The sequence below is a fragment of the Orbicella faveolata genome, unplaced genomic scaffold, assembly GCF_042242905.1.
Source record: "Orbicella faveolata isolate gen_17 unplaced genomic scaffold, um_ofav_v1 contig_26, whole genome shotgun sequence".
Lineage (NCBI taxonomy): Eukaryota > Metazoa > Cnidaria > Anthozoa > Scleractinia > Merulinidae > Orbicella > Orbicella faveolata.
The window spans coordinates 19,384,697-19,406,884 of record NW_028301554.1 but is presented as its reverse complement, the minus strand read 5'-3'; the positions used below and the strand labels follow the sequence as shown (position 1 = coordinate 19,406,884).

General features: G+C 40.0%; 1 protein-coding gene and 1 pseudogene across 2 annotated transcripts; one reads left to right on the top strand and one right to left on the bottom strand.

Moving 5' to 3' along the window:
- Window positions 1-71: 71 nt before the first annotated feature.
- On the top strand, window positions 72-6,457 carry LOC149108448 (uncharacterized; annotated as a pseudogene). Its single transcript, XR_016209079.1, has 4 exons — window positions 72-2,310; window positions 3,750-4,081; window positions 4,656-4,805; window positions 5,014-6,457. The product of XR_016209079.1 is annotated as an uncharacterized LOC149108448 (transcript).
- A 2,588-nt stretch (window positions 6,458-9,045) lies between these two features.
- On the bottom strand, window positions 9,046-20,383 carry LOC149108447 (uncharacterized). The gene is made up of 3 exons (XM_089296105.1): window positions 16,242-20,383; window positions 15,524-15,673; window positions 9,046-10,695 (listed from the first exon to the last, which is right to left on the bottom strand). The coding sequence occupies exons 1-3, from the start codon at window positions 16,321-16,323 to the stop codon at window positions 10,157-10,159; spliced, it is 771 nt and encodes a 256-aa protein (XP_089152231.1). The 5' UTR covers window positions 16,324-20,383; the 3' UTR covers window positions 9,046-10,156.
- Window positions 20,384-22,188: the final 1,805 nt, after the last annotated feature.

The following is a 22,188-nucleotide window of genomic DNA, read 5'->3' as shown; positions in this document are numbered from 1 at the left end:
TGATTGCAAGAAACTATTTCCAGATATGAAATCTTACAGGGTCAAAGAAGGAGCTAAAGGACGCATTTTGCTGAGAATTGAGTTGAAGTCAATTCCAGTGAAATTTGCAAACTTGAAGAGGGTCCACAATAGGGTTCTCAGATCCCGCTTTCCCGCCCATTTTTTCTTGTTAATCCCGCCATCCCGCCCCTTTTTGCCTGGAAATCCCGATCCCGCCTAATTTTCAAGGACGTTTCTGCGTTAATTATTAATTTTTAAATTAATAATTAATTTAATTATTGACACAAACTTTTTAAAACAAGATATTGCATAAAAGATCGCAAAAGAATTCAATGGGTAGCAGATAAGTAAGCACAAATGATTATAACGTTTCTTTCTGTAAACGGTTTACTATCTTGTTTCCTTTTGTCCACGTATCAGTGAGAGAAAAAGATTGTTCATTCCCATATTCAAGAGACGGCCGGAAACACACTTGACAGTTTCTTTCAAAGCTTTCAGCGTCTTCACTTTACTTGAAATCAGGGCTCAGAACTTTTCTTTCCGAATGAAGGCATCCCTGTTCGCACAACCTCTTCGTAATATGGTCTAGTATATGATGACGCAATTCGTAATGTCGCATACTTCGTTCGTTAAATCACTATCACCGCCATTCGGTTTGGTCATCCTGGCCAAAACAAGCCAAGCGCTTTGGAAAAGGTCGAGAGACTAGAAAAACTAGAAAAGATCGGGAGGTCAAGGTTACAGACGCAAGCATCGAAAATGTCGGAAATGGACGATACATTTGACAGAACCTGACAGGGTACAGAGCGGTTCACCCTGCGAGCAGAGCCTCTTTTATCGCTTTTTTGAATATGTACCGTAAGAAAAGGCTCTGCTTGCAGGGTGAGAGCGGTTGCTATTCATTACTCGAAACCTGACACAGCTATATGGTTCGTTTCTGCCAGCTTGTGGTTTTGCGCTGGTCAATAACAATTTCTGAAGTCACGTAAGAATTGAAATCCTGTATCCCGCTCTGTTCCCCTTGCAAATCCCGCGTCCCAACCCCACAAAAACACGAAATCCCGCTCCCGCTCGTAATTGTAATTTCCGCTTCCCGCCCCTGTTTTCAGCTCAAATCCCAAATATCACGGCGAAAAAAAGCCAAATCCCGCATCCCGCTAAACCTATTGGGAACCTCCTTGAAGTATGTTAGAAGCTGGACCCAGATTTGGAAACCTCTAAAAGAAGAAATGTTTAATGTTCCGTGTCCTGCCCGCTACTATAAATTCCATGCACATGCCAACCGCATGTCTTCATGAACAGTTAGAAGCTAGAGTCAAGTTCCATTACCTTTAAAAAGTGCTTGATTTTATTTGTTTGCGTCGACTTTGTTCACTACTCTCACGTTCGAATACCGCAAATCGGTCACGCCAAAACAGTGCAGACCGTACAGACTGCAGACACTTGTTTGGGCTTTTCACTGTGACTCCTTTTTTTTGGGTTTAGTTACAAAATAGTGTTAAATATGTCTGAAAGTTTGTCATTTATCCACAGGCTGCACAAGCGCAGTATTTGACTTTTGATTGAATAGACAAACGCGTACGAGACTTTGTATGGGAAACTTACTCAGTCTGCACGGTCTGCAGTGTTTTGGCGTGACCGATACGTATGGGTTATTGACCAAGTGTGAGGTCAAGATGGCTGGATATTGGCCAAGTTCTTTTTTTGCGTGTTTATGGACCGAGACGGAGTCGAGGTCCATAAACTCGCAAAAAAGAACGAGGTCAATATCCAGCCATCTTGACCGAACAAGCTTGGTCAATAAAGGATTTATTATATGGCTTTCGCGGAAATTTTTCTTGCGGGACACGGCGGGTAGTCCCGAGCGGGCAAGATAGCTCCATCTTGCCCGCTCGGGTAGCCAATCACAGCGCAGGATTTGATTCATCTTGCCCGCTCACGGAGCTAGCCACATAATAATACGCAGTATTCGAACGTGACAGTAACTACTGAGTGAACAAAGTAAAATCAAGCACTTTTAAAAGGTAATGGAACTTGACTCTAGCTTCTAACTGTTCATGAAGACAGCCAATTTCACTTTACATTTTTGGGATCGATTATTTATTTTGGAGTTGCCCATGGAAACTGTCAGTGGAGTTCAGTTGGTTTTACGACAAACATGCGGTTGGCATGTGCATGGAATTTATAGCAGCGGGCAGGTCACGGAACATTAAACAAGCATTTCCTCTTTTAGAGGTTTCCAAATCTGGGTCCAGCTTCTTTTGAAGGTTAATCCAAGAAGACGACTCTTCTATAAATATAAATAATCAGGTAAGTATCGGCTAACATACTTCAAGTTTGCAAATTTCACTGGAATTGACTTCAATTCAATTCTCAGCAAACAAAGTTATTGTGTCGAAATGCGCCCTTTAGCTCCTTCCTTCACCCTGTAAGATTTCATATCTGGAAATAGTTTCTTGCAATCATGGTTTCGGAGAGATATCCTTAGAAATTGTTTCAAAATAACGAAGCGTTTGCTTTTCTTCCAGGGTTTTCTTGCAGTAATCAGTTTCGTTACACTTGGGTCAACGGTCACGTTTTCAGGAAGAAGTGCTGCATTTAGTTCGCTATCTCATCGCTCGTTATTTTATTTACCCAAAAATTTTATTTCACTAATTTAAAGAAGAAACAATGCTCTTTCAGACCAAACTAGGCGTTTTGGGAAAAGCCGTGTACCAGAACGCCTTTTCAGCATTTGAAAATAGGCTAAATGTAGACCTCTTGTAAAACTGTCTTGGGTCGTTAATTTAGAAAATTCATCAAATATTTTTGTTCTAATCAAATCACGATCTATTTAGCTCTAAATAGACAAGAAAGGAAATACAAATACGACGTGCAATCAGTTTGTAATGAAGATTTTTACTTTTGAGTTTACGAGCCTCTGAATATGCCGCTCATTTTCGATGGATTTTGGCCGATTTGGGGCATCGAAACGAAAAAATTGCGGGAAAAAAATAATTTTTGATTTATCGAACTTAAAACAATATTTTTGTAACTAGTGCCCGTAGGGCTTCATTCTAGGCGAGTTTGAAGGAATTCGATTTTTTCGCTATTTCCAAGTCTAGTTGATATTTAGACGAAGCTGCTCTTAATGGCCTTAACTCCCACGAGCCTCTCGTAGCTCAGTGGTAGAACATCTTGACTAGTTAGCCAGCAGGTCAGTCGCATAAGTTCGACTCTTAGCTGGAAAACTTGGAGTATGCCTGGATCACTGACAGAAAAGTCATCTTGTCAATTGTTACGACGGTTGCTGTACCGTCTCTTAAATATCCTAACCCTTAGTTACTTCAGTGTTAGGAAATTTAGCAACGAACATTTGCCAAACTGAACAGCAATAGCTTACGCAATCATACGGTGGAAAAGATGGCCTATGAACCCTCTCTGACCGTCTGAGAAGAAAACGTAAATCCTGGCCCAATACTGGTGCAAAGTCTCTTCAGTTTGCAGTTTGACTCGAGAAAGTAATCTCAGCACCCCTGATTTAAGTGTAGCAAGGTAGGTCCCCGCTTATACCGCACTGGTTACAATTCTCGTGCTGGTTGGGAAATCCCGTTCAAGCCTGATTTTTTTCAGGCTTTAATTTCACAGCTGCTTAAGTTGTGTATATAACTGCGATGATCAGTCATGTCTTCATCTTTCTCTGCAATTCAAATATATGATGTTTCATACATTCACTTGCAAAGATTTCACGGTTGTCTTGCATGTTTTAGGATGTTATACACAACGGCGGTATTCTGGTTTGCCCTGCTCCGCTTCTTGATCCACCCCATAGAAGTCTCCGGGTACAAGCCAAACAGTGGGCGTGCATGTGAGGACAACAGAGAAGAGTTTGGGTTTGCTTTAGCTGGGCATGACTTCAGAAGCGTGCACGCTGACAATTTTGCTCGCTGCTTCTTTGAATGCAGTTTAGAGGAAAGATGTCAAAGTGTGACGTTTCTCTGGAACAAGAAGGAATGTCAAATGAAAATCAAAACAAAGCAATCAAGACCTGATGATTTTGTGGAAAATCCAGCTGCTACTTATATGGAAAACAACTTCCGAGGTTTGTCCTTTCAGCTGTTTTGTTTTTTTGAAAAGGACCAGGTTGGATGGAGAGTTAACCTCCACTCATCTTACAATGAATATCGGCCAATCACGATGTACAAAATTGCAGGGATGACTTCTGTAAAGGAAAAAAATGGAAAGGTGAATTATGACTGTGCCAGGCCAAATGTCCCATACCACCGGAACTTATCCCTGTCTCTCTTCAACTTCCCCTGGATGGGATGCTAGTCCATTGTGTCGGGTTACCCCCTAATATTAATTTCGCTGGTACCTGTTTGATACGCCAGGTTGGAGGGGGATGTTGTGAGAGTGACTTTCTTGTTCAAGAGCACAACTTAATGTCTACCGCCTTGATAACCATCAAATAACCATCAGTTTCCAAGCGACACGAGGCGATAATTAACTAAGACTATGGACAGTTTTAACTTCCTACAAGAACACAAGTGGAATGGAGAGACCAAACACAGGAACACTGGCAGGATACCCTTTAGAATCTATGACTGTAGATTGCATAATTAAAGCAACGAAATACACATGGAGTGTCCCGTTGTAATGTATGACGTTTCTTGCAGCAAAGAAAGGTTCGACACTCTTGGTTCCAGGCTCCTCCTGCAAAGATATTCTAATAACCGGCGAGGCTCAGGGGGAAGGTGAGTACTCGATCAAACCAACATCCTCAGGGGACCCGCTCAGAGTTTTCTGTGACATGACAACTGATCAAGGTACGTTAAAAGAGACGATCCAATAAAATTTGAAACCACTTTTGTTGTTGCTCAGAAAAGATTGCAGCGTCACTCTATTTTGTTGTAAAAAGTATGCCTTGAAAACTACCAGAGAAAAACATGCATTTCCAATAAAAATGAAAGCCAACTGCTTTGCTGCTCCAGGATGATTACCTTTAAAGTTGGACCTTACTATTTTCTCTTTCAGGTGGATGGACTCCTATCAGTCGTTTTCTGATGAAAGATCTAAATTCTCCACAAGATGCAGATGTGGAGTCAGATTCTTACAGAGAAATCCTGTCCAACCACAGCTCCAATAAACACTACTTGTTGCGAGATGGCTTCAATCAGTTGAAAAACGACATGGGCTTCACTCAGATCCGGTTTTACTGTTTTAGAAAGAAGGCGGGCGGAGTGTTTCACATCATGACCAGCAATGTTTTTTACCGAGTCTGACACTCAGCCTAAAGCTTGTGACTCTTTTACACGCCTCCCTGATGACAACTCAACTTTGGCTAGAAACTGTGATATGTGGGGCTATAGTACGAAAGACCGATGGGGGCATAGCAGCGTTCTCAACGCTGTACGCTTGTTTTCGAGACCAATTTTGTGGGCATGTGAAAATTACTATGCGCTTTATATTCAGAACAACGATCCACGCTCGCTCTTGTGTGATGACTTTACAGACGAGAACGCCGTGTCTTTGGGAGACACATGGCGTATTTTTGTGCGATAGGGGATTTATTTTCAGTTCTTTAGAACGGTTTTCAACTAAGTGTCTAAAGTAAGACATGAGTACTTTGTTTTACGCAACGTTGTGATTGGTTTAAAGCTTATGCCACTTATTTAACCAATCAGATTTAAAAGCGAAACTAATCCCGAGGCCACGGGGTTTTTTGGTGACGTACATTTGCTTCGAGTTGTTATAAACCCACGGTGTCACTTATGTTGATTATCATTGGGGCTCATTCAAACGTTACTAAAGAGGTCCGCCGCTAGTATTAGCAATTAATTTCAAATTCACATAATTTCTAGTGGCCTTTCCAGCTAAGTCTGGAAAACAGCTGTAATAGATATCAATATAACTACTATTTCTTTCGTAGTCATAAAGTTGTTTTTGAACAGAAAGTTTCAATTTTTTCTTAGGCTGACAAGTTGTTGTAAATCAGAGAATCTCCCATAATTCGTTCTTTCAAAATTTCGATGTAAAATTCCAAAAGATCTGGTATAAAGCTGATGAATAGAATTATCTTGAAAAAGTAGTCGGAGAAAGAACTGTTCAAATTTCCACCGAAACAGGAATGTATGAATAATCCAGGTAGATAAAATGTTTTGAAACTTATCCGCACTTAACAACTTGAGAGATGTAAACAAACAATGGTGTACTAGTTGAAAAAGTAAGAATTGTTAAAATTTTCTACTATTTCTCTCGACTATACTGATTAGGATACCTTTTTAAGAGCTGACATTTAATTATCTTTTACCGCACTTACTAACGACAGCCATTTGTGATTGTGACATAGGATTTATGCACGTACTAACAATCATCATTGAAGTCTGTCTCACTGAGTTCTTAACACAAAGTATCGACGGTTTTGTCATTAACTGCTCACGGTTCTCGTTATCAACCAACTGATGAATAAAACTTTGTAATCTTCTTGTTTGAAGTTATTGACTTGATGTCTGAGCTAATTCACTGAGTTTAAAACTGCACGTAATTTTGGATAACACAAAGGATAGTCGGTCAATCGAATGGCCGGTGACCGTGTCGCTGAGAGAACTAGAACATTATGGACTTCCCTACGCCAGGACAGGTATGAAATGTCTGATTAAAGATTTATTGTACCTTGAAGCCCTTTATGAATGTATCCATAAGAAAAATGTTGGCATTTGTGATTTCATTGTTGGAAGTCCTCTAGACGCTGCTGCTACTACCAACTGTTAAAGTCGACGATACTGGTGTAAATCATGGTTTCGTGTTCGTTCTTGAATTCAGTCGTTATCAGACAGAATTTAAGAATTTTAGTTCTGAGCCGGTTACACGCATAAAATTTATTAGACTATTCAGTTCGGCCCAGCGGTAGGTAACGGCCTGTTTTAGTCCACGATTATGCTCTGAACTAGAAATAAAGAATGGTTGAAAAATAATTTCAGTTTAAACTAGGTAAACTCAGCTTGGGACAAAGATAACATGGAGTCATGGACAAGTGGTTGTTATAACAGGGTCATTTATACGAGAAAAATAATCCGCGGCTTGCACAAGCCGCGGATTAAATAAGACGCGAACTTACCGTATAAACGGTACATTTTGGCCAGTTTTAGCCAGCGGCTTATGTTATCCGCGGCTTGTGTAAGACGAGGGTTTTGAGTTCGGCTTAAATAAGCTTCGGCTTATGTAAGACGCGAAGCCACTCGTATAAACGGTATCGCGGCTTGTTTGCGGCTTACGTAAGACGCGAACTCACACTGCACAAGCCTGAATTCTCGGTTAAAGCCTGAAGTTTTGCCTGAATTCTCGGTCAAAATGTAAGATGTAGATCCAGCTCCTGCACATTGCGCTCCCACCATTCTTGATCGCCCTCGTCCAGCTTGTCTCGGCTTTCGTTCATATTTTTTCAGACTCAAAAAATTTCATTTAGAAGCCGTAGTGCAAAATACTTAACTGAAGCTTAGTTTTTAATAAAAACCCGAAGAGTCATCGTTTTCTTCGCGAAGAAGCCTGCCGTCTCGTTTCGTTGCTCCTGGTTGCTCGTTATGACAACGAACACCGAAGCGAGGCATTAGTCGCGAACGAGCCGTGAACCGTTTATACGAGCTCTTCGCGTCTTGTGTAAGCCACGCTCCTATAAATGGTCAAGTTCGCGTCTTACACAAGCCGCGGATTATTTTCCTCGTATAAATGGCCCTAATGTTGCAATTAGGTTAGACTCAACTGTGACTTATTACTTTGAAGTTTACAGTTTCAGGAGAAGTGGATTAGCTCCGCTCCCAAGCTGATACTAAAATAAGTGTCATTTTCTCACGTAATCGTGCGGTTTGCTCTCGCCAGGTAGTAAATAGGATTTGAAGAAAACCAAACGGGTAACGGCAATAAAACCTTAACAGACAAAAGGTTCAGTAAGCAGACTGGTGGCTCTGAATGTGGGTTGATCATCTCTAAAAAGTTCTTAGCTGTCCTTAAAATCAACGAAAATAAAATAAACGTTGCAATCTAGCAATAGGCCACGTTCGACATATCAATATTCGGACATGGCTCCGAGGCTTTCAGGGCAAACTTCTATATTTGGAGGTGCTTTCTTTGTGTTCAAGTCTCCTTTGGGAATTGAGAGACAAAGGAAACTTAACAAATTTGCAATTTTTTCCTGAAAGCCTCGGAGCCATGTTAGAATTTTGATATATCGAACGTGGCTATTGCATTTCGTTGAGAATGTTAATCTCGTTCCCAGATCTCTTGTGGACGAAGAGATTTGGGAACGAGATAGGCTAACGTTCTCGACAAAATACAAGATTGTAGCGTTTCTTTTGCTGGTCGAGGGACGGCTAAGGACTTTTCCGAAACGAATAACGCGCATAAAGAGTAAGATGGAGTACAGACATCGTAATTCAACTAAAGAAATTACTAAAATTAAGAAATATTAGGACAAAAACAACCGTTTTATATAAAACAACCATTGTACACCGTTAGAACAAACGGTCAGGAAGGAAGTAGTTACATAGAACAATTATAGAAAATCTCACTATTAGCCAAAAAACTCACGACATGGAATGGTCTACTTGTTCGGGCAAAATGTCATATTTAATATTTAGAAAAGGTGAAACTAATTTTACTCAGTCATAAATAGTTAACTAGTGTCGTTTGTTCTCGTGTGTGAACCAGTCACGACTAAACCTGCTCACGATCTAAGAGTAGGCCGGCTTAAATGCCTTCATTTAACCTCAATATTTAGTACTATATAGTAGTAAAAACTCTTATCATGTTATGAGCGGGAGAAGCGTATGTGTCCTAGAGGATTCAGCAAAGTGCAATCGGCCAATAAAACAAACGCATTTAAATCGAAGCATTCGCAAACCCTAACCCTATGATATAAATTCAAATGCATATTTCGTAAGAACTGTCGAGCCGAGTCCCATTTCTAAAAGACCAAACTCCTCTCCTAAGCCTCAAGATCATTTCAATAAGCCCCCCTCTCTCATTTCCATAGTGAAAAGCCAAGAAAGTTAATGAACTTAGAAACAAATATTTTAAGGATCTTTAAGGGAACTCTGTTTTATTCAGTTTTTCGTCGACGAAAATTTTAGTTTATATGGTTACATGATTTGTGGAGACGTGCTATTTAAGAATTAGCCCATGAAGCGAAGCCGAATGTGCTATTGACCCGTGGCCCTTGAGGGTGAAGAGTCTAATTGTTTTAGTATCACCCAACTAGTCGAACAGAAAAGGCAATAATAAAGTTAGCAAATGCAAGTTGAAGAAATATTTATTTGGGAATAAAACGAAAGAAAGCGTCACGCTCGATTGCGCCAATTGCGTAGCCAATCAAGATGCAGGATTTACATTAGTCCACTAGTTGGGTGATACTAACAACAGATATATCGATATCAAACAATGTATTGAATCTGTTTGCATGAGCAATAGATATGAGATAATTAAACGCCTCTTTCAGTAAGCACCCCTGACTATATATTCTGCAATATGTAAAACAAGATTCCTTATTTACAACAACAACAACAACAAAGACGAAAGCAAAACCAGCAGAAAACACTGCCTGTCAACTTCATCATTCCAAAACAATCTATATTTCTAGGTATATTTACTTTAACGATGTGAGGACGTTTACTTAGGTGCTAACCAATTGAGTCAGAGCTATGTTCTTCAGTAAGCATATTTTGCAAACAGTTCGCCCACCTGGCCTAAGTGTAGCACACTGCCATCTTAAAAAAATAAACTTAAATAAAATGATGTATAAATTATATATATTAAAATAAGGACCGAGAATGCATGGAGAGGAAATTAAAAACAAAATGTCTCAATCAGCTAAACTCCCTAAAGGGATGTAAGCCGTGCTCACAAATGCCAGTATACTTCTGATTGCACGATAATTTTCCGTGAAAAGCTTCATATGGAAAGGTTTTCAAGAAAGAAATCGAAGGAATTGCATGTCACCGGCGCCAAGCGCGGGAAAAAAACACGTGACCTGGCAATTGGTTTTGGTTTTAAATTTGATTCGTTAAATAAGTGGTTCGACCTTCTTTAAACCAATCATAAAGCCGTGCGAAGCAAATCCAAAGCAATTATTTGTTACCTTTGACACTTAACTGAAAATCGCTCTATAACATTGAAAGCAATTGCCTTATCGTACAAAGATCTGCCATTTGTCTCCCTTAGACATAGCGAGTTCATTTAACTTGTCATCACAAGTAAGTGGGTCACCACTAAGAGTGTAGTATCGTTTCCACGCCCACAAAATTGGCCTTGAATAGAGGCGTCTTTTATTAAGGTTATTTTCATGTCCCCATCGATTTGTTGTCTCAAAAGCCCAATCACTACAACTATCGGCCAGAGTTGAGTTGTCTTCAGGGAGGCGTGTAAAAGAGTCACAAGCTCTAGGGATAGTGTCAGACTCGGTAAAAAACTTCACCACGTTAGCTCCCTTGGTGTTCTGTTTGGTTACGATGTGAAACACTCGGTCTCTCTTCTTTTTATAACAGTAAAACCGGATCTGAGTGAAGCCCATGTCGTTCTTCAACTGATTAAAGCCATCTCGCAGCAAGAACTGGCTGTTGGCGTGGTAGTTAGAGAGGATCTCTCTGTAAGAATCTGACTCGACAGCTGCATCTTGTGGAGAATTTACACCTTTCATCAGAAAACGGCTGATGAGTGTCCACCCACCTGAATTAAAGAGAAACAAAGCGCGGGAGTAAAACACCAAGAATGAATGAATCATAGATTAGTTAACCTTCTTTTCGGACAGAAGTATAAATTATTCAGTGCCTAATTCTTTCTAACACCTTTAGACGGCAAGTCAATGAAAAAACATAAGTTGACGGGAGTCAAAATGGCGATCGCCTTCATCCTTTCAAAGCGAGAAACGTGAAAGAAGTTGGAGGAAAAATGATGAGAACGCCGTAAAGAAAGGGGCCTGCAAACATGGAATATTCCCTAGCTTTTGTTTGGTGATACAAAAGCCCAAATTCCCCTGTGTTTGCCAGCTGTAGAAAAATATCGGAGGTCGTATATTTAACGACACTTAAATAAATGCCTCGATTTCGCGAAATCACTCTAATTTCGCGACTTTACCAACGTTACAAGTTTGGTTATTTCCTTGACAATGTGATTTAACATTTTTTTAACTGAGGTGGGTAAAACGACTTAATTTAAAAGTATCAAAGCAAAGTCATTCCTCGAGTTTATTATATCAACACATTTCAGATGGTCACAACTTAAGAGCCAGTGCCCATAACTATGGACCAAACAACGGCACAAGTCGAAAAATCGATTTTGCTCATTTTTTGCCCATAGATTGGCCCTAGCTAGTAAACAAACGGACCATAGTTATTTTCTGCTAATGCAGCTTTTTTGGGGAGAAATTTACGAAAAACTATTTTGCCCCGATTGAGCTCAAAATCTACTTCCTGTTATGCTAAATTTTCTGAAAATTTGGTTGCTTTGCGCGTCGCACAGCAGCTACTTAAGAATCTTTCAATGGTCTTTACATTCAGCTCAGGTCTTCATGGTATGACTTAGCGAAAAATAAAATTAATCGAGGTTTCGTTTGAGCCCGAAACAAGATCGAACAGAAACGCAAAATATTACGATGTGTTGCAGACGAATTATAGCACTAAAATATCGCCATATTTTTCTATGGGCTATAACTTTAAATGTCATAAAAATACTTTCTACGGGTTAACTATACACCCACCTGTTTGAAAATCAAAAAATATCTCTGGGCAAATGGTTTTAAGTCGCCCGCCTTGGCCTGTGCTTCTCACAATTTTTTCCCTGAACCGCCGTGAGAATGTAAACAATTGCGTGACGCGGGCGTCCACCGTGAATACGTAATTCGTTTCCAACAAACCGCAGATGGCTATCTTAGAACATTTGGGTGAAAAAAGAAAAACATAATGGACCACTTTTAACTTTAATATTTTGAAAGTCATCGCTTCGGAAATTTCTTTAATTAAAAACGCCAATTAAAAGCAATTTACTTGGAGTTCGGGTGTTACTGCTATGTCGTTTTAAGCTGTCGTTCTTTCTTTGATCATTCTAATTACAAGAGCGAGTTCTAGAAAGAAAATCGTTCTAAGTTCATTTGTTAAGCGTGATGACAAGTTGATATTGTTGGTTTGTAGCCTTACGTGATCTGAAGGAACGCTACAGTGATTAAATTTGTATTTGTTGATTTCGACGGATCGATTTTCGGTTAAACCTTTTTATTTGTACCAACACATTTAGTGCCTTTTCTCCGGCTAAAAAGTCAGAAAAAGTAAAGTAAACAAATCATAAAAGTTTAAATCATAAATAAGAGGCATCGACAGTGCGAGTGTCTCGGTAAGCTGTTAATTTGAACAATTACTGTGCTGGACGGATTGCTTTCCAGGTTACGCACGTACTATACATATAGTTCATTGTGCGCGAATGTTTCTGTTTCAAACAACTGAAATGCTCAATGTTTTTTTTTCTTTTTTTCTTCAGTCTTAAAACTTAAGGTTAGAGTTAGGCTAAACCCTAAACTGTTTTGGCGGCCAACCTATTTTTGGCTAATTGCTTAATCAAATTATACATATATTTCATTGAAATTCGCTCTTCCGTGACCGACTTCCGCTAACAAAACAAGATGGATGTTCGCTGTTCATTTAAGACTGCAATCCTGGTCAAAAGTGTTGGGACAGTTACGGCAGATGACTTCACAGGCAGCCTCTCTTAAGACCAAAACCGCGCAAGCCCGCCTACCCCTCTCCCCCTGTCAATGTTGATAAAAATCTTGAAGAAAAAAATCCTTGACAATAGCTTCAGAATAGCCACGTTTCAAGAATTGTTCGCCTCCTAGAACAGTATTCTCGAACTAAAGAGACGAGAAGATAGATATTCACGTCTTATTCCAATAATAGCGATTTTTCAGCAATCGCGTTTGGTTCCAACACAACTGTCTAACCACTTTCTATTGTCCCTTTTTCCTTTTTTCCCACATCTGATCTAGTCTTCAGAATAGCTTCATTTTCATGCAACATTGCTAGGGGGGAGGGGGGTCAATTGTACTTGCTTCTATTCATCTTTTGTTCTAAAACGTTAAGGACCTAGTTGAAATCGAGGGTTTTAGCGCGCAAAAGGGGGAGGTGTCCCAACAACTTATGGCCAGGATTGTAGGTTTACACTAGTGGAAATTGTTCCGGATTCGTGATGAATTCGGAACGTTTTAGTGCCGGATTGATTTTGCCGTTTACACAAAAGTGGACGAATCCGAAATAAAACCTCCCCGGTTTGGTCGTTTCTCCGGAGATTTTGAATTCGGAATTTAAAGTGGGAACCTTGAATCCGAAAACTTTTGAATCTGGAGAGTTTTGTCGTGTAAACGATTTTCTCTCGAATCCGGATATTTTTCGGCCTGTGATCTTTTGAGTTTGCGGTGGAACGAAAATGGCAGATTACATGATCCAGTCGTAGTCGAGTCGTAGGCACATTGATGGCCATTTGATGGCGGTCGCTGGGTGATCACCTCGTGCTGTTTCAGGTGTAGGTAATCACTTTTATAATGGGTAATGCCATACTCCTCAGAAACCCAATTTATACTTTACTGCGCAGATGACGACGATGGCACGATCGAAAACCTCGACGGTTCTAGATATTAAGAAAAACCAGAATAAATGCCTGGAGGGACCTGACATGATGGACAACAGTACCATGGTCAGCGAGTTGAAAGAAAACTTCAGACTGTCTCAACCTACCCCTAGCCTTATTTTCGGAGGCATTTTGTTTCTCGTTGTCGAGGCAACAAACTGCTTGTTAACCATTCCATCATGAATGTTCCCGGAGTTATCGTCGTGTGTAAACGGTTAAGAATCCGAATATCCTTTCACTGTAAACCCCTACTAATCCGAATACTCTAAAATTGATGAATCCGGGAACTTTTACGAATCCAAAAAAACTCCTTTAGTGTAAACCTAGTCCTAGATCAACCACTGTAATGTTTATTTGTCTACCAGTGTTATGATGCGCAAATTTCAGTTAATTGATCAAACAACCAAAGTAGAAAAGATGGATTTTTTTCCCAGTATGATCGAAACTTAAACGCAGTTTCTTCCTGGGCTAATTCAATTCAAGAAATTTCGGGTTTTCTAGCTGAGTTTGAGTATATTGTGTAGGTACAAATTTTCTACACGGCTAGAAGAGCGGAGATGCCATCACGCAGTTAGTAGTTTATAGAAATTATGGTATTTCCACTTGACTTTATTTGTCAGTCAATGATTCAATTGCCATAAACCATAGAGGATTGGTTAAGTGTATCTCTAAAACTGCCACTATATTGTAAGTTATCCGTGATTCAATAAAATAAATAAGTGTTAAAATCATTTCCCGGAGTACTGTAGAAACGTTCTTTATCAGGGATGTCGTGGGTGTTGCAATGCAAATGAAAAAACATACATACTTATACTAACTTAAACAAAAAAAGAAAACAAAAAAAAAAAACATTTTCCATTATTTTATCCACACAACGTTTCAAAAATTGCTTTCATCGGATTGCTGGAAACGAATATTTTACTCGAGAGTGGCTATCCGCGTCACGCAATTGTTTACATTCCAACGCCGGATTTTGGGCAAAATCTATGAGAAACACAGACCAAGGCGGGCGACTTGAAATCATTTGCCCAGAGATGTTTTTTGATAGCCTAACAGGTGGGTGTATATTTAACCCGTAGAAAGTGTTTTTATGGTATTTAAAGGTATAGCCCATAGAAAAATATGGCGATGTTTTCATGCAATAATTCTCTGGCGACACACTGTAAAATTTTGCGTGTCAGTTTGATCTTTTTTCGGGCTCAAAACTAACTTTGATTTATTTTATTTTTCGCTCAGTCATACCACGAAGACCCGAACTGAATATAAAATCCATTGAAAGATTCTCAAGTAGCTGTTCTGCGGAGCGCGAAGCAATCAAATATTCGGAAAATTCAGCAAAACCGGAAGTAGATTTTGAGCCCAATCGGGTCGAAATCGATTTTGGCGTATTTCTCCCAAAGAAAGCTGTATTAGCAGAAACTAACTATGGTCCGTTTCTATTCTTACTAGGACCTATCTATGGACAAAATACAAGCGAAATCAATTTTTCGACTTGTGCCATTGATAGGCGATTTAGGTCCATTTTTATAGGCATTTACTCTTAAATAAGAAGGCAACGGTGCGACTCGCTACGTGTACCTGCACAAAGAACGTGGAAGCCGTTGAGAGGTGTAAGCGGCTTGTCGAACAGAATTAGAAGAAACCAGTGAATACAACGGACAGTTTGATGGCTGTACCAAAGAGGTGTCGGTTGAAGTTTACATGGAAGACGAAAGTAATGACGAGGACCAATACATTGTCTCAGAATAGTTTGAAACTTTCTTTTAGAAACGTTTCATTAGAAATAATTTTTGCGTCATCTTTAATTCACTTCAGTTTCGCAATCGCGAAATTAAAGTGTCAAGAAAATTTCCTGTAATAAGGAAATATTAGTTCAATGTACCTTGAACAGATGTCATGTCACAGAAAACTGTGAAGGCGTTCTCTGAGTTTGTTGGGTCGATCCAGTACTCGCCATCTCCGTGAGCCTCGCCGCTTATCAGAATATCTTTGCATGAAGAACCTGGGACCGAGGATTTTGAACCTTTCTTTGCTGCAAGAAACCATGATCAGAGAGTCATACTCACTTGGCGAAAATCACTTTTGGTTGTTTGTCAGTTGTCTGTCAAATGTTTGTGCGTTTGCTATCAGTTCATCCAAACAGTTAGATGTTGGTAATTTGCCAGTTTAAAGCCTGGTTGTCTGTCAGAGGCCAGCTAAAAGGCTGGCCGTCAGTCAGTTGAGAGGATCACTTGAGGCCACCTAAGTCTCATTGTTGTCAGTCAACTGCGTTTACGAAATTCCTCGATTTTTCCAGTTCTCGAGAAGCATTGTAAAATTGCAATTTTTTTTTTCATTTCATCAGCATTTTACGATATTCCCTGACTTCATGAGGAAACAGTGAAATCCCGGCAAGATGGCAGCATAAAGCATCTCACTTTGCATAGCAAGCTGACCTCTATCGACTAAATGCAAATAATTTTTGTGTCATTTATGAACAAAACCCTAAGGGGTTCCCACCCCACCCCTCTTGGGGATATGAATTTGTTTCTAGGGGCTACTTGTCAAATGTTATTTGAAAAGCATCTAGGCAGTCGTGCAAAAACAGCGAGTTAATAGACCTCGATCGTTATTCTCCATGTAAGTAGCAGCTGGATTTTCCACAAAATCTCCAGGTTTTGACTTCTTTGTTTCTTTCTTCATTTGACATTCTTTCTCGTTTCAGAGAAACGTCACACTTTGGCATCTTTCCTCTAAACTGCATTCAAAGTAGCAGCGAGCAAAATTGTCAGCGTACACGCTTCTGAGGTCATGCCCAACTAAAGCAAAACCAAATTCTTCTCTGTTGTCCTTGCATGCACGCCCACTGTCCAGCTTGTCCCCGAAGACTTCTTTGGGGTGGTCCAGGAAGGGGAACAGGGCGCAACAGAATACCGCCATTAGTGTGATTAACATCCTGAAAAAAGCAGGAAGACCGGTGACGTTTTGTTTTGTTTGAGTCCTTTTTCTCTTTTACCCGTCGTGAAATTAATTTCACCAATAATGAGATGGATCGTGTTAATTTATCACTCCTTTTCTCAGCAGGCTTACCATTAATTACTTATTAATTTTCTATAAATGGCCAGAGATGGATCTTCTTGTACAGAGAGCAAACTTCTAGAAAATGTTCCCATTTTTCGGTGGACATATCATTTGTAACAATAGCTTCAAGTGATTTCCGAGTAAACGTTTTATAGCAAACACATTTACTTCATTGTTTCAAAGCTTCGTATGGCATAGATGTTGGATTTTATATAGTGAGTCATCTCTGAGAAAACAAATAAAGAGTTCTCAATCGAGCCGTGATTCTGCATGTCAGTAACATTTACATCAGTATCAGCCGTGAGGAAACATGAACTTAATAATTTGTTCTCAAGGTTTGCAGGCGATCTTAAAGTAATGAGCTCTTACGCGTTATTTTGGAACATTTAACCATCTTTGGCCATAGGAAATGTATTGAAGCAATTCGTTCCTATAGCTGTAATTGATCCTAGCTTGTCTTCTTGTGTTATCGATTACATGTGAGTGAAGAACTCATCAGTCCGGAATCTTTTCGATCTCTCAACGCTGCCGAGCACTTAACGATTCAACGCCGTATTTTACAGAGTTTGATCACTTCTTGAGTGGACGTTTTGTAAATCAGCTATCGTAAGAGGTTTAACAGATTGTCGCTAGTCAATTAATGCTCCCTGCTGTAACCAAATCGTATTTAGAATGAAATTCCGTCCCAAAACTGCCCCGCACGAAAAGAACGAAACCTACATCCGTCCACAAGCACAATTCTTCGACGATAGTTATACTGGAAGTAAACGAAACTACTGCTTTCGGTAGTTGTTAATAAGATTTCCTTACCTTCTCAGGCAATGAAAGTCCACAGTACAGGCGTGTTAATCGGGATATACTGTTCTCAGGGAGTATCGTCGAGAGAATGGGAATTCATGAACTAACCTGACTTCTTTAAAGCAGGCAGAGTATGAAGTGGCTGATTAAAGATTTATTGCACTCCAAAGCCCCTCATGAATAAATTTATAATCGAGAAAATACTGGAAGGAGATGTCACTTTTTAGAGAACTGAAATTTGGTAAACGATTTTGCCGAGAGCTGTAGGCAAATTGCTCGATGTTGGCAAACTAGTACCCGATTTTTACCAGTTGCTTAGGATTAAACGCTGGGTAAAATGTGATATTGAATCCCGTCAGAAATTCAGCTATTCAGTTCTGAGCTCTGACCTTCAGTACGACACTAATTAATTACTTAGTGGTCGATCGTGATATGGTTTGTTCTGACATAAGCATACACAATAACAAATAACTAAGTTAATTGAAGGTCAGTAAATCAATTCGAGACAATGAAAACATCATCAAGTCAAGATAGCATGAGAACTGTTAATTGCAGAATTAGAATTGAGCCACGAAAGTCAATCCAAATTCTCCTCTGCTGCCCCTACGCCGTGCACCACTGTTCAGCTTGCCGCCAAATGTTTCTTCGTGGTAGACCAGCAGATGGAACAGGGAAACTGACCGAAATACTGCTGTTGTTGTTGTGAATACCCTCAGGAAACGCGATGTAAAAACAGATCAGATGAAGTCTTAGCTATAAGATTAATAAGAATGAGTCAAATGCAGGCTCTTCAGCCAAAGTACAATATATCAGGATATATTAAAGTCTTTTAACTAGTGTCTTTAGTTTATGCTAATTACAGTTTTGTTTTCTCGAAGCTTGCATGTCACTAAAATATGAAGAACAATTATTGTAAACATTGTAGATGTTTTTGTGCGGCATAAAACCCTCCCTTACATGCAATCTTTCGTCTGTCTCGTTACTTTTATTATTTAGCGTTATCAATTTTCGGTGTGCTATTTCGATTATTTGAGCTATAGAGTACTGTGGGTGTATACTTTTATGTTCGATAAAGTAGCGTGTTTGGCTAATGCCTCATAGTGAAATTTCTTATTGTCGAACCGGAAAACTCTTGGGTGATAGACTGGATTACCCCGATTAAGATTCCCTACGTATATTCCTGTTGGACACAAAATGATAATATTAAAGAAAGAAGTTAATGCCATGTAGGGAGGAATGAAAGCTTCGTAGTCCTCCTCCGCTTGACGTATCCATAACTGTTGAATCAAGCTGTGCATTTGTCGATTTACCATGGGAGCAAGGGAGCACGTGGGCGTTGCGGTACGTAAACACGTGACATCGTAGTGGTAATCCTAAAACTGATAAGCATTATCATTAGAAGAGTTTGAAAACTTTCCATTATAGTTGTGTTTCACCGTTTTTTTAGGACTCAAAATCAGAGAAAGTCGCTTTCAAAGGGTAGACCAGGTAAGGAAAATTAGTTTTGTGAAATCGATCAGAAGTGAACGAGTTTTTTTGACTCTAAAAATCAAATATCTAACATATAAAAGCTAGAACGCCAACCCCTCAAAGAGCTCGTTAATTTTCTTTTTGAGGTCAAACAAGTGCTGGGTTCACTAGATCCAATCCAGTGCTTCATCATTTTACAGGATTTTTCCAGCATTCACAGTGGACTGAAAAACACTCAACGGCTGTCAAGCGCGGGAACGTCTGTTATTGTTAAACACAGGAAATCGCGCGAAACGCAAACTGACTGTTCCCGAGTAAGACTTCGTTTTGATATGCTGATGTACGAGTATTATAAATCAGTTCCATCAGGTGATGCAAGGCCAACTTACCCTTCATCCTCTTTCGGCTGAGTAGATTAGTACACTATAACAATCATCGATATATCGGCAATGCAAAACTCAAGTGTCGCATGATCGACGCTTACGTACATTTTGGTTTCAGTCTCGTTGATGTGAATCTAGTATAACTGTACTGTAAGTTTCAAAGGCGTTTGTTTGTGTTTGCAGGTGTGCTAAACAACGGTCACATTAGTGGTCTTCCTAGTAAGCAGACTCTATGGCTTAGAGTTTCTCCAATGAAGCGCGAAATTCCAAACCAGAAATCCTGCTCGTAGGCTACTGGTCGTCCCTCGACTGACGAACCATGAATTTTGTTGAATATTTTATTTGCTGCTCGCAAAACTACATTACAAATAGACTACATCGTTTTCTGATAAATGTGTCAGTCTGTCAAAAGAAAGTCTAACGAGAGTGAAAAGTCTAATGAAAGTTTGTTGAACCTTGCGAGCAGACTTTCTGGTTTGGAATTTCCCGCATGAAGCACGAGATCCCAAACCAGAAATTCTGCTCGTAGGCTACCGGTCTTTCCTCAACCGACGAAGTATGATTTCGTTTGAATGTCTCCTCTACCACTAGAATACCTAAACTACAATTAAATCGCATCGTTTTACAGTGAGTGCATCAGTGTGTCAAATGAAGGCATAACGCTCCCATTGATGGTTTTCCTAACAAGCACTCTCTCTAGCTTAGAGTTTCTCCCATGAAGCGCAAATTTCCAAACCAGAAATCCTGTTCGTAGGCTTCTAGTCTTTCCTCGACCTACGAACCATAATTTCAGTTGAATGCGCTATAGACGACAAAGACACTCCATCGTTTTTCAGTGAGTGTGTCAGTGTGTCAGTGTATCGAATGAAGGTATAACGCTCCAACTGATGGTCCTCCTAGCGAGCAGATTTTCTGGTTTGCAGTTTTAAATCAGAATTTCCACTTGCAGGCTATGAATCTCTTTCCTCTAAGAGTCATTATGTCATCTACCACAGTTAGGTCAGTGTTTAATGTGTCAGAGTCCCAAATGATAAAATTTTAACGGTCCAAATGATGGTCCTCCTAGCGAGCAGGCTCTCTGGTTTGGAATTTCTCGCATGAAGCGCGAAAGTCCAAATCAGAAATCCAGCTCGCAGGTTATGGTTCTTCTTCCTCTAAGAGTTAATCTGTTATCTATCACAGTTAGGTGAGTCTTAACGGATAGGGTCCACCATAGAACCGCATCACCTGCTTGCAGGCTTTGGTCCTTTCATTACAAACGATGAATGCATTTGAATGTGTCATCTACTGCTTTTAGAAAGCAAATTGCAAAAACGTCTCGTTTTTCCAATGGGTATGTTCTTGTGTCAAATGATGTAATTCCAATAGCGGTCACATTAGTGTTTCTCCTAGCAAGCAGATGCTCTGATCTGGAATTCCTCGCATTAAACGTGGAATTCCAAATCAGATCACCGACTCACAGGCATTGTTTCTCCTTCCAATAATGAATGATAAATTTTCTGCAAAATCACACTTGGTTTCTCCGTGTGCGGGTTCCAAACCCAAATTCCTGCTTGTAAGCAGTGGCCTTCCTTCTTCCAACAGACAATAAATGTGACTGAATTTGTCATCTAACTCTAGTAGATGTTACTGCTATTGTACCGCAACAAACTTAATTGGCTGTTCAATTTGTCACAGTCCTACGGCTTCTACCCCATCACTGAGTTTACCATTGTTACTCGTATAGTTCTCCTAGTACAGTATTGCAAATTACGTAAGCTAACTGGCTAATAACGCTATTATTAAAGAGTGGCCAAAAAGACAAACAGGTCGAAACAACTGTCCTTCAAAGGTGTTTGTTTCTGTGTGACGAAGTGCTGAACGATATACGTCTAGCCGTCACATTGATGGTCTTCCTAGCAAGCAGACTATCTGGCTTGGAGTTTCTCACATGAAGCACGAAATTCCACGAAAGGACTCGCTCACTTTTCGAGTGTGAAAGAAAATGAAAGTCTATCGCTCCAATTCAGTGATGGTCCTCCTAGCTAGCAGACTCTCTGGTTTGGAATTTCTCGCATGAAGCACGAAATTCCAAATTAGAATTCCCGTTCGCAGGCTATAGTTCCTTCCTCCAAGAGTTAATCTGCCATCTACCACGGTTAAGTCATTCTCAGTCTCAATGTGTCAGTGTCTCAAATGATGAACTTCCAGTGCTCCAGCTGATGGTCTTCCTTGCGTGCAGACTCTCTGGTTTGGAACTTCTTGCATGAAGCACGAAATTCCAAACCAGAATTCCTTCTCGCAGGCGTCTGGTCTTTCCTCAACCGACGAACTATGAATTCAGTTAATCCGACGAAAAATGAATTCAGTTAAAGCTGTCATTTACAGCTCGCAAAACTACACCACAAATTTCGTTTTCCAATGAATGTTTCAGTGTCTCACATTAAATGAAAGTCTGACGTTCCAACTGATGGTCCTCTTAGCGAGAAGAATCTCTGGTTTGGAATTTCTCGCATGAAGCACAAAATTCCAAACAGAAATCCTCCTCGCAGGCCATGGTTCCTTCCTGCAAGAGTCACTCTGTCATCTACCACACTTGGGTAAGTCTTAATGTATCAGTGTCTCAAATGATGAAAGTCCAGAGCTCAACTCAGTGATGGTCCTCCTAGCGAGCAAACTCTCTGCTTTGGAATTCCTAGCATAAAGCACGAAATTCCAAACCAGAATTACTGCTCGCAGGCTCTAGCGCTCCTTTATCCATGCGTCAATCTGTTATCTACCGCAGTTAGGTCATCGCTATGCGTCAGTCTATCACAAAAGCAGTATACCTCGCTTTTGTCAGTGAGTCAAATGACAT

Excerpts from the sequence above, each read along its gene's own strand:
- LOC149108447 (XM_089296105.1), bottom strand. The coding sequence starts at position 16,323 with ATGAAGAAAGAAACAAAGAAGTCAAAACCTGGAGATTTTGTGGAAAAT. Across the intron at positions 15,674-16,241 it reads CATGGAGAATAACGATCGAG|CAAAGAAAGGTTCAAAATCC; the intron begins GTCTATTAACTC and ends GGTTTCTTGCAG. Across the intron at positions 10,696-15,523 it reads TGACATGACATCTGTTCAAG|GTGGGTGGACACTCATCAGC; the intron begins GTACATTGAACT and ends TCTTTAATTCAG.